General features: G+C 47.5%; 1 protein-coding gene across 1 annotated transcript in view; it reads left to right on the top strand.

Annotated features, from left to right (window-relative positions):
• Window positions 1-662: 662 nt before the first annotated feature.
• Window positions 663-17,308, top strand: part of LOC147120680 (contactin-associated protein-like 5) — a 467,625-nt gene continuing 450,979 nt past the window's right edge. The window contains exons 1-3 of the mRNA XM_085984243.1: window positions 663-690; window positions 1,454-1,624; window positions 11,157-11,375. Coding sequence (XP_085840369.1) covers window positions 663-690; window positions 1,454-1,624; window positions 11,157-11,375 — 418 coding nt within the window. The remainder of the gene's footprint in view (window positions 691-1,453; window positions 1,625-11,156; window positions 11,376-17,308) is intronic.

Here is a 17,308-nt window from a genome sequence, read left to right as displayed (position 1 = left end):
CACCAGACTGATACCTGGGATGGCAGGAATGACGTATGAAGAGAGATTGGGTCGATTAGGCTTATATTCGCTAGAGTTTAGAAGAATGAGAGGGGATCTCATTGAAACTTATAAAATTCTGACAGGACTAGACAGACTAGGTGCAGGAAGGATGTTCCCGATGGCCGGGGAGTCCAGAACCAGGGGTCACAGCCTAAGGATAAGGGGTAAGCCATTTATGACAGAGATGAGGAGAAATTTCTTCACCCAGACAGTGGTGAACCTGTGGAATTCTCTACCACAGAAGGCAGTTGAGGCCAACTTATTAAATATATTCAAGAAGGAGTTAGATATATTTCTTAAGGCTAAAGGGTTCAAGGGATATGGGGAGAAGGCAGGGACAGGGTACTGAATTTGGATGATCAGCCATGATCTCATTGAATGGCGGCACAGGCTTGAGGGGCCGAATGGCCTACTCCTGCTCCTATCTTCTATGTTTCTATGCTAAGGAGAGCTGGCACAGTATTCATTGCAATTGGTGGGGAAGCATGTGGTGCAGGGGAGGGAAGTGTTTGCAGTGACCTCCCCCAAGTGCTGTGGCCAGGTGGAATGAAGTGAAATAGAGATAGGAAGACTTCACACTCACACTTGTAGTCTGGATCAGGTCATTGAAGATCCTGGTAATGTTGCTTGTGCGAGCGGAAGACAATGGCCCAGATATTCCGATCGCAGGCCTCCCGCGGGCGGAGGACTACGATCTGGAAAAATCTACTCCCTTACCTGAGGGCTCCCGGGACATGCACACTCCTGCTCCTGGGCCTCACCAAACTAGAAGTGCGCAGGGCCCACGTATCCCAGGGGCGCAGGTTGTTCACAGCGTCCCTGGGATCACGTGGGCCATGGGGAGCCAATCACAGAAGGGAATCTCCCTTCATACACTTGACAGGAAGACCTGTCAAACATATGAATGGAGATCACTCCCAAAACATAGTAAAACTTTAAATACCTTATTTTTTAAATCACATTTTTAAAATGACTTGAAGTTACAATAAATTAACTATTTTAAACAAAAATTTTAATTTTTGAAAAAAATAATTAAAGTTTTTTACAGGGCTAAAAATAAACTTAAAAATAAACACAGCGCATACTCACCCATAGGGATCGGAATATCCGGCCCATTGTCTGTTTGGGCACCTTCCTGCCAACTTAGGGGAGTGGGGCCAACTGCTGTGTGTAAATTGGTTGCTGCATTTCATACATTACAATAGTGTCAGCACTTCAAAAAACAAGTACTTCATTGGCTGTAAAGTGCTTTGGGACGTCCTGAGCTCATGAAAGGTGCAAGTCTTCCTTTTCTTTCTTCAGTCGAGGAGAGAAGAAAACTGGAGCAAAAAAAAAAATCAAAGCAGTTTCGAAGCAGGATTTCAACATTTAAAGATTAATCATCAACTCAAACCTCTTTTTGTCCATCCAGGAAATTACTGGAACGCGGCATCGTTTAACACCGAGTCCTCGTACCTCCACTTCCCCACGTTCCACGGTGAGCTAAGTGCGGATATTTCATTTTTCTTCAAAACGACTGCTTCCTCGGCGGTTTTCCTGGAGAATCTCGGAATTAAGGACTTCATCAGGATCGAGCTGAACTGTAAGTAAGGGGGCAATAAGAATTGTAATTAGGGTGCAAATATAGCAAAAGGCAATCTTTAGCCTCGTTAAAACTGTCTTAATACCATGGGTAAGTCAAAATGTATATGAGTTAATGATGCCCTTGGAGTAGTTTCACAGTAACAGTAAGGTTACACAAAACGTTCAATCTGAAGTTGCTGACAGATACACTCACCAAAATAAGTAACAGTTAGCAAAGAATGATTACAGAAAGGTTTTAAACTGAGATTGGCTTCTTTTTTTAATCATTTTTCTCCCCTACTCTCCTGGAAAGGCTAACTCATGCTCGAGTATGAATCAAAGGGACCCGGCAGCCACCCCACACGTCTTCCAAGTGGTCATTTTTCATCGGGGAACTTAGAGAGTGAGTTAAACCACAGAGGGCATCACAGCAGAGCTTTGATACAGCCCTCACCTGGCCCTCACCTGGCATGTCAGGGTCACTGGACACCGGCCAGGAGTGGGAACCCCCGACTAATTTTAGGGGCCGGCTCCAGGAATTTCCTTTGGGACTTCTACTCCGTCGCCGGTGCTTTAGCGGAAGTTTTACGCACATCAACGGGGTTTACGCCAAACTTGCGTTGAAGTTACGGCGGCGGGGCAGGAGAAGACCGAGGGAATTCCCAGCACAGGAATCGAATGCGCACCTGGACCCTTTTGGCCTGTTGGAGTTCTGAAGTTCACTCGAGGTTTTTGGAGGCAGTTGAGTTGCTCGATTAGATGTGTTCTTGTAATCAGTCCCCCTAGCCATTATTTTATGTCATATGGGTTCCTGCGTGATTGTTTTCTAATTTGCACTTTACGCTATTAGACACTTTCTTACATTTAATTTTACATTGGTTTAATCGTTGACAAAACATTATCGAGAGTGGAATATGTTCAATAACAATGATGCTGATTTTTATTACACAAGCTATCTTAAAGCAGTGCTTTTTATTATTATAGATTAACTTGCCACTTTTCCTGTACTTGTTTCGATATAATGAGCACTTAAATACAGTATAACTAATGTCCAATGTTGCTATTTTTCCATAAAATTTCTAGACCGTTGTTTTTTTTTAACCTGAATTTTGTTGCTATCTCATTAAAGGCTTAATAATATGACTCTAAAGAACATCCTGAGCCAGAATCCAAGTACCTTTGTGCTAAATGATGCATGCCGGTTATCTAATTATATTGTCGTATTCAGTGAGGAACAGAACAACTGTGTGCATTAGTGGTAACCTTCACTGTGACAGGATCAACTACCACTGGATTTTCATCCTATTTTATTAATTGTTTATGTTTAATAGTGGACTGCAGTAAAGGTCTCCGTCAGATACTTAGCCCTGAGGTAATGCCATGGGATAGTAACGTAATGATGCCTTTGTCTGAAATTCCTCTCTCTTCTATGCTAGTGTTCTAGCATCAAGTGTTCCTATAAGGCCCTAATTTCTAGAATTCCCTTCCTAAATCTCTCCACCTCTCTACCTCTCTTTCCTCCTTTAAGATGCTCCTTAAAACCTTCCTCTTTGACCAAGCTTTTGGTCATCTGCCCTAATATCTCCTTTTGTGGCTCAGTGTCAACTTTTGTTTGATAATCTCTCCTGTGAAGCGCCTTGGGACACTTTACTATGTTAAAGGCGCTATACAAATATAAGTTGTTGATAATGTTAGTATCCTAGACTGTAATTTTAATGCCTTTATGCTGTAAGATGCCACCATTTGATTTCATACTCTCTATAGCTTATCCCAAATTATGACTATCTAAAAGCATTATACAGTAGTAGCCATTTACATTGTGGCTTTCAAAGCGTTTAAAATAAGTCCTTTATTCCTCAATATGTAATAAGAATAGACCAGTTATGTTGGCCTGCTTTGAATGAGTTTCTGATTTCTTGGTTACTTGGTTAAGTGAAGAAGTCCAGGTAAATATGAACCTGGAACAAGAGATAATGGGCCGTATATTCCGATCCCTATGGGTGTGTACGCGCTGTGTACCCACCCGTAGGGACATTGGAAATGTCGGTTTCAGGCATGCCAAGCGCATGCACTGAAAACCGGCATTTCCGATCTGTCAAGATTCCTCTTGACAGGTCCGACGCCTGCCCTGGAGAAGGGCCTCTATGGGCGGAGAGTTCCGCTTTCTGGAGAACCTCCGCCCACCGAAAACCCTTAGAAATCTTACGCCTGGTAAAAGCAGCGTAAGGCCTGCTTTTACCAGCATAATATTTGATTTTTTTTTTTATATTTGTTTTTTTCACTCATTGATCATTTAAAAAAACTTTTTTAAAAAGTACGTTTATTTTTAGCCTTGTAAAAATCTTTATATTTTTCAAAAAATTAAATTTTTGATTAAAATAATAAATTTATTATATTTTCAACTAAATTTAAAAATGTGATTAAAATTTTTTTTTTCATGTTTTACAGCGTTTTTGGGGTGATCTCCATTCATATATTTGACAGGTCTATCTGTCAAACGTATGAAGGGAGATTCCCTTCTTTGATTGGCTCCCCATGGCCCACGTGATCCCAGGGACGCTTGCGAACCGCATGCACCTCTGGGATACGTGGACCCCGCGCATTTCGAGTTGGAAAGGCCCAGGAGCGGAAGTGTCCGGAATTCGGGAGCCCTCAGGTAAGTCCGTAGATTTTTCCCAGATCGGAGGCCTCCGCCCGCGGGAAGCCTCCGATTGGAAAACATGGCCCATTAAGATTGCCACAACATTATCAGTCCAATTTATCTGCACGTGTTTTGAAAATAGAATATAGAAGGATTTTATTTTCACCACTATCTGCACTATAGTAAAATTGCAAATGTTCTGCATGATTCAAGTCAGGCTTGACTGCGACTGTATTTGGTCCCTTGTGCCTGGGGCAGGTTTGGATTCTAAGATTCTAAGATACATCATAATCCAATTCGAAATAATGTAAGTTTTGAACCTTCCCTTTTCTCATCACAAGAAAAAACACATACATATTCATACCTGACTTGCATTAATAGAGAGGGAAGAAGAGAGAGGACCTTGCCATGTCTTCTCTTTCTCTTAGGCAGTCCCTCGGAACCGAGGATGACTTGCTTCCACACTAAAAATGAGTTCTCAGGTGACTGATGAGTCCAATGCTTGCCATGTAGCTTCTCTCTGACCACCTCCTTGTATCCCTCACCATCCACAACCACTACCCCTTTCCAACGCCACTTCATTTTGCGTCTGCTTCTGAAGAAAGCTCTCCCTCAAGCTACTTACAATGGTACTTTGAAACTCCCAACGGCCTAGCACTTGATACTCACGATAATTCTGCAGCTGTTCATTTGCTCAATCACTGCCTCTCCCCAGCTTTGATACCCTTGTTCTCAGTAAAATAAACCTTGGTCGTTAGAATCATAGAATGGTTGCAGCACAGAAGGAGGCCATTCGGCCTGTCGAGCCCGTGCCGGCTCTCTGCAAGAGCACTTCAGCTAGTCCCACTTCCCTGCCCTTTCCCCGTAGCCCTGCAATTTTTTTCCTCCAGGTACTTATCCAATTCCCTTTTCAAAGCCACAATTGAATCTGCCTCCACCACCCTTTCAGGCAGTGAATTCCAGATCCTAACCACTCGCTGCGTAAAAAAGATTTTCCTCATGTCGCCTTTGGTTCTTCTGCCAATCACCTTAAACCTGTGTCCTCTGGTTCTCGACCCTTCCGCCAATGGGAACAGTTTCTCTCTATCTACTCTGTCTAGACCCCTCATGATTTTGAACACCTCTATCAAATCTCCTCTCAACCTTCTCTGCTCTAAGGAGAACAACCCAGCTTCTCCAGTCTATCCACGCAACTGAAGTCCCTCATCCCTGGAACCATTCTTGTAAATCTTTTCTGCACCCTCTCTAAGGCCTTCACATCCTTCCTAAAGTGCGGTGTCCAGAATTGGACACAATACTCCAGTTGAGGCCAAACCAGTGTTTTATAAAGGTTCATCATAACTTCCTTGCTTTTGGACTCTATGCCTCTATTTATGAAGCCCAGGATCCCATATGTTTTTTAACCACTTTCTCAACCTGCCCTGCCACCTTCAATGATTTGTGCACATATACCCCTCGGTCTCTCTGTTCATGCACCCACTTTAGAATTGTTCCCTTTAGTTTATATTGCCTCTCCTTGTTCTTCCAACCAAAATGTATCACTTCGCACTTTTCTGCATTAAATTTCATCTGCCACATGTCCACTCATTCCACCAGCCTGTCTATGTCCTCTTGAAGTCTATCACTATCCTCCTCACTGTTCACTATACTTCCAAGTTTTGTGTCATCTGCAAATTTTGAAATTGTGCCCTGTACACCCAACTCCACGTCATTGATATATATCCAGAAAAGCAGTGGTCCTGGTACTGACCCCTGGGGAACACCACTGTGTACCTTCCTCCAGTCCGAAAAACAACTGTTCATCACTACTCTCTGTTTCCTGTCACTTAGCCAATTTCGTATCCGTGCTGCCACTGTCCCTTTTATTCCATAGGCTTCAACTTTGCTGGCAAGCCTATTATGTGGCACTTTATCAAACGCCTTTTGGAAGTCCATGTAAACCACATCAACCGCAATGCCCACATCAACCCTCTGTTTCCTTATCAAGAACACTCAATCAAGTTAGTTAAACACGATTTGCCTTTAACAAATCTGTGCTGGCTTTCCTTCATTAATCCACACTTGTCCAAGTGACTATACATTTTGTCCCGGATTATTGTTTCTAAAAGCTTCCTCACTACTGAGGTTAAACTGACTGGCCTGTCGTTGCTGGGTTTATCCTTACACCCTTTTTTGAACAAGGGTTTAACATTTGCAGTTCTCCAGTCCTCTGTCACCACCCCCGTACCCAAGGAGGATTGTAAGATTATGGCCAATTTCCACCTTTACTTCCCTCAGCATCCTAGGATGCATCCCATCCGGTCCTGGTGACTTATCTACTTTAACAGCCAGCCTTTCTAGTATCTCCTCTTTATCAATTTTTATCCCATCCAGTATCTCCACTACCTCCTCTTTCACTATGACTTTGGCAGCATCTTCTTCCTTGGTAAAGGCAGATGCAAAGTACTTATTTAGTACCTCAGCCATACCCTCTGCCTCCATGCATATGTCTCCATTTTGTTCCCTAATTGGCCCCACCCCTCCTCTTACTATCCGTTTACTATTTATATGCCTATAGAAGACTTTTGGATTCCCTTTTATGTTAGCTGCCAATCTATTCTCATACCCTCTCTTTGCCCCTCTTATTTCCTTGTTCACCTCCCCTCTGAACTTTGTTTAATTCAGCCTGGTTCTCAATTGTATTCTCACTTGTTCCCCTTTGTATGGCCCCCATCTTTACTCCCTGAATCCCAAGCGGCACAGACTTGAGCGCTCAACTGGTTTAGCAATTTAAGCATCCAAAACTCTGCTGAGCCCAAATCCTGTCGCTCAGCAAGTTCTGCTCACCCATCACTGATGTCTTCTTAGTGACTGGAACTTCCAGCTTCACTAATCCTCTGCCTATTCATTGGGTATATTCAAAACAGAAGTCGATAGATTTCTGACTAGTAAAGGCATCAAGGGATATGGCAATAGGGCCGGTGAATGGAGTTGAGGTAGAAGATCAGCCATGATCTCATTGAATGGAGGAGCAGGCTCGAATGGCCGAATGGCCGACTCCTGCTCCTATTTCTTATGTTCTTATTGGAGGAAAGTGCTCCTCTGTCTATAGATTTGGGCATGAGAGTTCTGCAGGTAGGACACAGAACACTGCTGTCTCACCTGACTGGCACCTCTCCGTTGATCTTAATCTTCCTACTACAGAAAGGTCAGGCATAAGGGGATTCCCCTGGGGGAAACTACCAGGTAGCGCTAATGGTGCTGTTGGAGGAAAGAAATGGAGCAGCAGAACAATTGGTATAGCTGGAAATATAAGTAGCAACAGAAAGAAAACAGGAAAAAGTTTTTTTTTGAAAAAAAGCTGTTCACGGAGTCTTCTGATTATGCCCTTTAAATGAACCTCCTGTGTCTACAGTCGAGCCCCTAGCAAATCTGAATTCCCATTAAGAACATAAGAAATAGGAGCTGGAGTCGGCCATTCAGCTTTTCGAGCCTGCTCCACCATTCAATAAGGTCATGTCTGATCTTCTACCTCATCTCACCTTCCCGCACTGTCCCTTGGTTCCCTTGGAGTCCAAAAATCTATCGCCCTCTGTCTTAAATATACTCAACAACTGAGCACTCCACAGACCTCTGCGATAGAATGGTCTGAATGCCACTCAGTGTTCTGCTTGCACGCAGGTCAGGAAATTTACAAATGATGCCATCTTTTCCCCTCATTTCAATATTGGCCCAGAAATTCGGGTTGGGGGCTTCCCGCAGGTGCAAGCCCCCGACCTGCACTTACCTAGCGCGCCGGCCGTTGAGCTGTGGGCCCGCATGGGATTCCGATCCTGGGCCTCCTCCAACTGCCGGCGTGCAGTGCTTGCGTATCCCAGGGGCGCAGTTAGTTCGATGCGTCCCCTGGGATCACGTGGGCCATGGGGAGCCAATCGGAGCAGGGAATGCTTCATTCATAAGTGTGACAGGCAGGGCTGTCAAACTTATAAATACTATAAGCCCCAAAACATCACTAAATCTTCAAATACATTTTTTTAAAAATCAAATTTTTTAAATAAACTATAAATTACATGAAATAACTATTTTAAACAATAACTTAAATTTTTGAATTTTTTTAAAATTTTCTAACGGGGCTAAAAATAAACTTACCTTTCCTTAAAGTATTTAAAAATAATAAACCTGTGGAAAAAATGTTTTAATTTTAGTGAATTCACCTCTTACCTTGTAAAAAGCAGGCCTTGCGACTGCTTTTTAAAAGTGTAACTTCTGGAGATTTACCTTCCCGGAGAAACCTGGAAAAAAAAGCGTAAGTTCGATGCGCACGCACTGCCTCTCCCGCGCACGCGTTCGAACTCTGAACCCCTTCTTTCAGGGGAGCGGAAGTGCCGGTTTCCCGCGCATGTGCAGAGCATGCAGGAAACCGGCACTTCCATTGGGCCTACGGGTGAGTACCCTGTGCGTACTCACCCGTGGAGACCCGAATTTCTGGGCCAATATGATCAGGTTCCTGCCTGTATCAGGTGAGGGTTTTCCGTCCCTGTTAGTCTTGCTGCAGAGGTGTAACCATGTGCAAAGTGGGCACAGATCCACTGTTACGGATTTTCGCCAAGCTTTGCGATCAAGTTGGGCTTGATCTAGTTAATTAAGCGAACCCATTTGGAAAATCTATTCTGAAGCCTGTTAAGCCCAGCAACAAAGAGAGCTCATTCAAAACTGTATTACTGTTCAAAAACCTGCCCTGATGGTAAAAAGTGCAGTTAAGTGCAATTTAAAGCACCTATTTTCATTGTAAAAAAAAAGTGTTTGACAAACCTTTTTGGGGGAGGGAGAAGAATTCTTTGCATTTTTCCCATTAATGTACAGTAGTACTATCTGATATTGGGGATGGTAGTGTCGTGGTTATGTTACTGGACTCGTAATCCAGAGTTCTAGAAAAATAATCCAGAGAATATGGGCTGGATTTTGTGAATGGAGGCGACTTGGAGGCGGGACTGCTGCTTGTCATGTCAATGTCCCGCCTCCATCCTCGTCTGACCAACCAGAGGGATTTTCCCCTGATTGACCTTGTTAAGCCCGCTCTGCGGGCTCAGCAGGCCAATTAGGGAGGAAGTCACTGGCAGATCACGTCAACGTCAGACGTGCTATCTGTCAATAACAACAGAAAATGCTGGAAAAACTCAGCAGGTCAGGCAACATCCGTGGAGAGAAATTTGAGTTGACGTTTCGGGTTTCGGGTTTTTCCAGCATTTTCTGTTGTTATTTCGGATTTCCAACATCTGCAGTATTTTGCTATCGTGCTATCTGTCAAGACTTCTTCAAAGAAGAAATGTCAGTGTTTGACAGCTCTGTGAAGCTGTCAAACACTGACATTCTCTTTAGTTTGATGAGTCCTTATGTTGAGGACTCACCAAACCTTTCAAATTTGTAAATTTCACATGGCTATTGGAACGGAGGTTCCAACAGCCATTCTGTGAAATTGACAAGCAGGATGTCGGCTCTTCCGATCCTCCGTGGCTGAAGGCTGTATGAAGAAAACAAGGTAAGTGAACACTTTTTAAAACTTATCACTCACCTTGCATACTTACCACTCCACACTTGCACTCATCACTCACCTTACTTCCAGGTGGCTCCGACCACCGCAGACCTCCTCCACGCCTCCTCCAACCCGGCGGGGTTCTCCGAGGTTGGGTAGCCTTCACCTGTGAAGGTAAAATGGCACTAATCCTTTTTTCTGCCTGTTAACAGGCAGTTAAAAGGATTAAATGCCTTTCCCGCCTCCAGGAGACAGGACCCAAAGCTGCACATCTTCCCGCCTCCTGGCAAAGGGGCACGGAGGCGGGATGGGGGGGCGGCTTTGCCGTCCGCCCCCACTTTCTCCGAGTTTACCGGCTGTCCCGCCTCCATGCCCGCCTCCTCGGTGTAATGATCAATAACATGTCATTCTATAGTGGACACTAGGTGGAGCCGTAGAGCTGTGTAGAGCTGTATGTATAAGACTACACTACCCAGCTGTATATATATTAAGACTACATTACCCATGAGGCACTAGGCTACCCACAAGGCAGCAGTGAATATGGAAGCCTCTACAGATACTGTACCTAGTCCACATGGGCTCAATAAAAGTGTCTAGCAAAAGCTAGCTGTGTTCATAATAAGAATGTCTATTTATTAATGAACATAAGACTCGGGGCTTGGAAAATCCAGCCCTTCGAGTTCTAATCCCACCATGGCAGTTTGAGAATTTGAATTCAGTTTAACAAAAAATCTGGAAATAAAGAATGTTTTCAGTAAAGTGACCACAAAGCTGCCAGATTGTCACAAAAAACAAACTCTTTCACTAGTGTCCTTTAGGGAAGGAAATCTACCGTCCTTATCTGGTCTGGCCTATACGTGACTCCAGTCCCACACCAATGTGGTTGACTGTTAGCCGCCCCCTGAGATGGCCCAGTGAGCCACTCAGTTGTACCAAACTGCTTGCAGCAGTTCAATAAAAAAGCCCACCAGCACTTTCTCGGGGCAACTACGGATGGGCAATAAATGCCAGCCTTGCCAGCAATGCCCACATCCCTAGAATGTATTTTTAAAAACTACCTTTCATTGTGATGCACATATATTTAGAAAGAAAAGTGGTTTGCCCCTTTAAAAGAGTCAGACTGCTAGGATTAATTAAATAAAAACTACCTGTGTAATCATGATTTATTCCACTCACAGTGTATCTGTGATATGTGAAAAGACTCAAGTTCGGCATGAATAATAAATCCAATGCGTGTGCCATTTTTCAAAGACATGTCATTATTAACACAGTGGGGACTAATTGCAATTTGTGTGTTGAAAAACACGCACTCATTATTCTGCCTATGACACTCTTGCAGAAGTCTGCTCTTCAGGTCAAAGATCGTTACATCTGTACGCTGTGTGTGGTTTTTTTCAGCTCCAATGGCAGTGGCCCTTTCATTTGATGTGGGCAATGGACCATTTGAGGTTACTGTGAAATCGCCTACGCATTTGAACGACAATCAGTGGCATTATGTTGAAGCAGAGCGAAATATCAGAGAGGCATCCCTTCAAGTGGATCACCTGCCAAGGAAAACTCAGGAGGCCCCCTCTGACGGACACATCCAGTTACAGCTCAGCAGCCAACTGTTTGTCGGTAGGAGCTCATTGTTTACTAATGCCTGTCATTCTTCGTGACATTTACACATTGATGGCAAGTATCATTCAATTCGGAGCACCGTGTTATTTTTTGCATTATTTAGACAGTGCAAAAATATACAGTGTAGCAAGGTGAGAACATGGAGGTCATTGATCCAAAGACAAATTCATCGTAGTAATGGAGATACAGTAGATATGGTCCTGCCATATATGTATCTGACTCAAAATAAAACTTTTAATTTACGTGGAGAATACTAACATACTTGATTTATTTTATTTCTGTTGCGTACATGCGGTGATCCAGATATATTCCCGATTCAAACAAAACATACCCTGAGAACTATTTATTTATGCATTAGTATTTGATATAGTAGAATGTTGTATAATTTATGATTGTCAAAAGTGTAATGCTCACCCACATAGAGAAGAGGTACCAACACCAAATAATACACAAATGTGTTGGTACTTGGGAGGTGTAATTGGGTGCCTTTGCGCCTCCCATTACCGCCCCCGGGGGGCGTTAACGGGGCACAAATGGCTTTGCGACCGGCCGCGGTGCTGACATCGACTCCCGCCATACTCGGCGGGAGTTTTGCGGTGACGCTATGGCGTTGCGCCCTGATCTCCTTCGCCCGCCAATGGTGATGTCACCGCTGTGCGCGTCACCCCCGGTAGCGCCCCGGACCTGCAATTGACTTCCGCCCCCTGCAGCAGTGCCGGTTGAAAACACCGACAGCTGCAGGAGGCGTGCATCGGGCAGCCGGCCGCTTCGGGGGGGCGATGATTCAAGGCGAGGTGGCCGAGGTAAAAAACTTACCTTTCCCATTCTAGTTTTTTCCGCGGGTTCCTGCCCGCGATCGATCAGCCCCGGAACTCTGCTTGAGCGCCGGACAGATCGCGTGGGATCGCGGCTGCCTTGGTGGTCCAGGTAGGTACTTTTTAAATTGCAGAGCCTGCAGCGATGGCCCTTCCCTATAAGGGAGGGAAGGAGCCTTTGAACAGCGCAGTGAGCAGCGCCGCTGAAGTCTCCGTCCCGCTCTCCGACGTTAGCGCCCTAAGAAGGAAGTGGAGTGCTTGATTTAGCGTACCACTTGCATCTTGGGGAGCTAAAATTCAATTTCGCGTTCACCGGCACTAATGGGCACTAAAGTTAGCAGCCAGGCGATGTCAGTGCCCCAAAATAGTCAATACCAAAATTTTCCCCTTTGGATTCTGTATGGTGAACGTGGCTTCTAGTTTTATGTCATCTGTACTGTGCAACCATGAACCATAAAAAGATGTTAACATTGTGTTTGCATCTAGAATTATTAAGGGGGAAAAATTTGGTTGGTTAGTGCCACCTGTTAGCGCCTCTGGGAGGCATTAACGAGAGCTAACGACATACCGCCCGTGCGCGGCAATTTTAGCGCCACCCGCAAAATTGACCTGGCGGTTTGCGGCGGCGCTAAACACTAACGCCGCGATCTCCTGCGCCCGGAGATCGTGATGTCATCCAAGCGCGCATTGCCCCGGTAGCGCCCCATACCGGAAATTGATTCTCGCCCCCTGGCCTCAGCGCCTGCTGCTAGGAAGGACAGGGTATTCCGGGAGCAATTCCCATACATTCATCTGTCCAAGGAGCAGTGTTTTGGAAGACTCCACTTCAGCAAGGAGATGGTCACTGAGCTCTGCCACCTCCTGCAGCCAGAGATCCAGCTTCAGCTCAGGACTAGGACGTCTCTGTCGGTGGCAGTGAAGGTGACAGTGGCTCTCAATTTCTACGGCAGTGGCTCCTTCCAGGCTTCAACAGGGGACATTGCGAACATCTCCCAGTTTGCTGTCTATTGCTGCATCCGGAAGGTCGCAAATGCTCTCTAAAAAAGGAGAAGGGAGTACATCTCATTCCCCGTGACCCGAGACAAACAGCATGAACGCGCATGTGGCTTCGCTAGGATAGCGGGCTTCCCCATGGTTCAGGGCACCATTGTCTGCACGCACGTGGCATTGCGGGCCCCTCATGAAAATGCAAAGGTTTTCCGCAACCGCAAAGGCTTCCACTCGCTGAACGTGCAGTTGGTGTGCAGCCAGACACCATCCTCGCCGTCAATTCCCGCTATCCTGGCATCAGCCACGATGCATTCATCCTATGCCAGACTGGTGTCCCAGACCTATTCCAACCACCGCATTAAACTCGTGGCTGGCTCCTCGGGGACAAGGGTTATCCACTCTGCACCTGGCTGGTGACACCGCTCCGTAACCCCAACACTCCTGCTGAGCTCGCATACAATGAGAGCCATAGCGCCACCAGGAACCTCATTGAACAGATGATCGGCATCTTGAAGCAACGGTTCCAGTGCCTTGGCCACTCTGGAGGAGCCCAGCAGTACTCCCCTGATCGAGTATCGGTTTTCATTTTTGTGTGTTGCATGCTTCATAACCTCGCAATTCTGAGGACCCAGCCATTGCCACCAGGGATTGGTGGACCACCTCAGGAGGGGGAAGAGGGAGAGAAGGAGGAGGAGGCGGAGGAGGAGGATGAAGAGGAGGATGAGCAGGAACAACGTGGGAGGGAGGCGCTCAATGTTGCTTCTGCAAGGGCCGTTCATGCATGCCTCATTAGTCAGCTATCTGATAAATGACAGAGAAGATGGCTTTTGGGATCAACAAGCACATCATTACAGCCATCCCGCAGCCCCTATTACCGGGCAAAGTTCCAATGAGTAACATGAGGTTGTTGGGCAACACCCGCCCAAAATACACTCTGCCTGTTATACACCCCGCCCGTTATACACCCGCCCGTTACACACCCGCCCGTTATACACCCGCCCGTTATACACCCCGCCCGTTATACACCCCGCCCGTTATACACCCACCCGTTATACACACCGCCCGTTATACAACTGCCCGTTATACATCCCGCCCGTTATACACCCGCCCGTAATACACCCGCCCGTTATACACCCCGCCCGTTATACACCCCGCCCGTTATACACCCGCCCGTTATACACCCGCCCGTTATACACCGCGCCCGTTATACACCCGCCCATTATACACCCCGCCCGTTATACACCCCGCCCGTTATACACCCACCCGTTATACACACCGCCCGTTATACAACTGCCCGTTATACATCCCGCCCGTTATACACCCGCCCGTAATACACCCGCCCGTTATACACCCCGCCCGTTATACACCCCGCCCGTTATACACCCGCCCGTTATACACCCGCCCGTTATACACCGCGCCCGTTATACACCCGCCCATTATACACCCCGCCCATTATACACACCGCCCGTTATACACCCGCCCGTTATACACCCGCCCGTTATAAACCCGCCTGTTAAACGCCCGCCCGTTACACACCCGCCCGTTATACACCCGCCCGTTATACACCCCGCCCATTATTCACCCGCCCGTTATACACCCCGCCCGTTATACACCCGCCCGTTATACACCCCGCCCGTTATACACCCGCCCGTTATACACCCGCCCGTTATACACCCCTCCCGTTATACACCCGCCCGTTATACACCCGCCCGTTATACACCCGCCCGTTATACACCCGCCCGTTATACACCTGCCCGTTATACACCCGCCCGTTATACACCCCGCCCGTTATACACCCCGCACGTTAGACACCCGCCCGTTATACACCCGCCCGTTATACACCCGCCCGTTATACACCCGCCCGTTATAAACCCCGCCCGTTATACACCCGCCCGTTATACACCCGCCCGTTATACACCCGCCCGTTATACACCCGCCCGTTATACACAACGCCCGTTATACACAACGGCCATTATACACCCCGCCCAAAATACACTCCGCCCGTTATACACACTGCTCGTTGTACATCTGATGCGCTATCAATTACTCATAAAAGACTGAGAGTTAAGAGAGTAACTAAAGGCTTTTATTAACAAAAGAATGAAGGTCTGCCTCGAGTGGTCGACCGGTCCAGAAATACAAAGGGCTGGGGAGCAGTCACCTTTATACTAGGACTTGTGGGAGGAGTCAGCCGAGGCATGTCCAGGCATGTACACAGTGGAATACAAACAGTGGTTTACCACATTCACCCCTTGTTTAAAATTGAGTCCGGCGGGGTGAAGTGTATTAAAAGTTAGTGTATTGGAGTCTCTCCGGAGGTCTTGTCTGCCGCTGTGATCGGCGTGGCGACGGCAGGGGTAGTGGAGCTTCCGGCGTCGAGTCCTGCGTGGGCTGTGGCACAGGCGTGTCGTCCTCGTAGATGTCGAGCGGGTCGCGGGGCCCAGGCCTGCCGTCTGCTGGGGCTGGATATCGGATCGTGGGGGGGGGTGGTAGTGAGTAGTGGGCTACTGCGGCCCCCGAGGGTGCAAGGTCTCTTATGGAGACTGTGTCCTCCCGCCCGTCCGGGTATGCAATGTAAGCATACTGGGGGTTGGCGTGGAGGAGGTCGACCCTCTCGACCAGGGGGTCCGTTTTATGGGTCCTCACGTGCCTTCTCAGTAGGACCGGCCCTGGGGACGTCAGCCATGGCGGTAGCGATGTCCCCGATGTGGACTTCCTTGGGAAGACAAACATTTTCTCATGAGGGGTGGCGTTAGTGGCAGTGCAGAGCAGTGACCGAATAGAGTGGAGCGCATCGGGGAGCACGTCCTGCCAGCGGGAGGTTGGAAGGCCCCTAGACTTTAAGGCTAGCAGGGCGGCCTTCCAAACTGTCGCATTTTCTCTTTCCACCTGTCCGTTCCCCCGGGGGTTGTAACTGGTGGTCCTGCTTGTGGCAATACCCCTAGTTAGCAGGTACTGACGGAGTTCGTCGCTCATAAACGATGAGCCCCGGTCGCTATGGATATAGCTGGGGAAACCGAACAGGGTGAAGAGGTCGTTCAGACATTTAATGACCGTGGCACTGGTCATGTCCGGGCAGGGGATGGCGAACGGGAAACGGGAGTACTCATCAATAATATTGAGGAAGTACACATTGCGGTCGGAGGAGGGGAGAGGCCCTTTAAAATCAACGCTCAGGCGCTCGAAGGGGCGAGTGGCTTTTATCAGGTGGGCCCTGTCTGGTCTATAAAAGTGCGGTTTGCACTCAGCGCAGACTTGGCAGTTCCTGGTCATGGTCCTGACCTCCTCAATAGAGTAAGGCAGGTTGCTGGCCTTGATGAAGTGGAAGAACCTGGTGACCCCCGGGTGGCAGAGGTCATTGTGGAGGGCCCGCAGTCTATCAATCTGCGCGCTGGCGCAGGTGCCACGCGATAGCGCTTCCGGGGGTTCATTGAGCTTCCCGGGCCGGTACAAGATCTCGTAATTGTAGGTGGAAAGTTCGATTCTCCACCTCAAGATCTTGTCATTTTTGATTTTGCCCCTCTGCTTGTTGTTAAACATGAAAGCAACTGAACGTTGGTCAGTGAGCAGGGTAAATCGTTTTCCGGCCAGGTAGTGCCCCCAATGACGCACAGCCTCCACAATCGCCTGGGCCTCCTTCTCAACAGCGGAGTGTCTGGTCTCCGGGCCTTGGAGGGTTCGTGAAAAGAAGGCCACGGGTCTCCCCGCCTGATTGAGGGTAGCGGCCAGGGCAAAGTCGGACGCGTCGCTTTCCACCTGGAAGGGGATGGATTCGTCCACTGCGTGCATGGTGGCTTTGGCAATGTCTTCCTTGATACGGTGGAAGGCTAAGCGGGCCTCTGCCGTCAAGGGAAAAGATGTGGACTTGATCAGCGGATGGGCCTTGTCCGCATAGTAGGGGACCCACTGGGCATAATAGGAGAAAAACCCTAGGCACCTCTTCAGGGCCTTGAGGCAGTGGGGCAGTGGGAGTTCCATAAGAGGACGCATCCGGTCGGGGTCGGGGCCGATGACTCCGTGTTCCACAACACAGCCAAGGATGGTGAGGCGGTTTGTGCGGAATATGCACTTCTCCTTGTTATATGTCAGGTTCAGGAGTTGGGCGGTGCGGAGGAATTTTTCGAG

Source organism: Somniosus microcephalus, chromosome 4 (genome assembly GCF_052327205.1).
Source record: "Somniosus microcephalus isolate GS21.2 chromosome 4, FLI_Smic_1.0, whole genome shotgun sequence".
NCBI lineage: Eukaryota > Metazoa > Chordata > Chondrichthyes > Squaliformes > Somniosidae > Somniosus > Somniosus microcephalus.
This window is presented reverse-complemented; position numbering and strand designations above follow the sequence as displayed.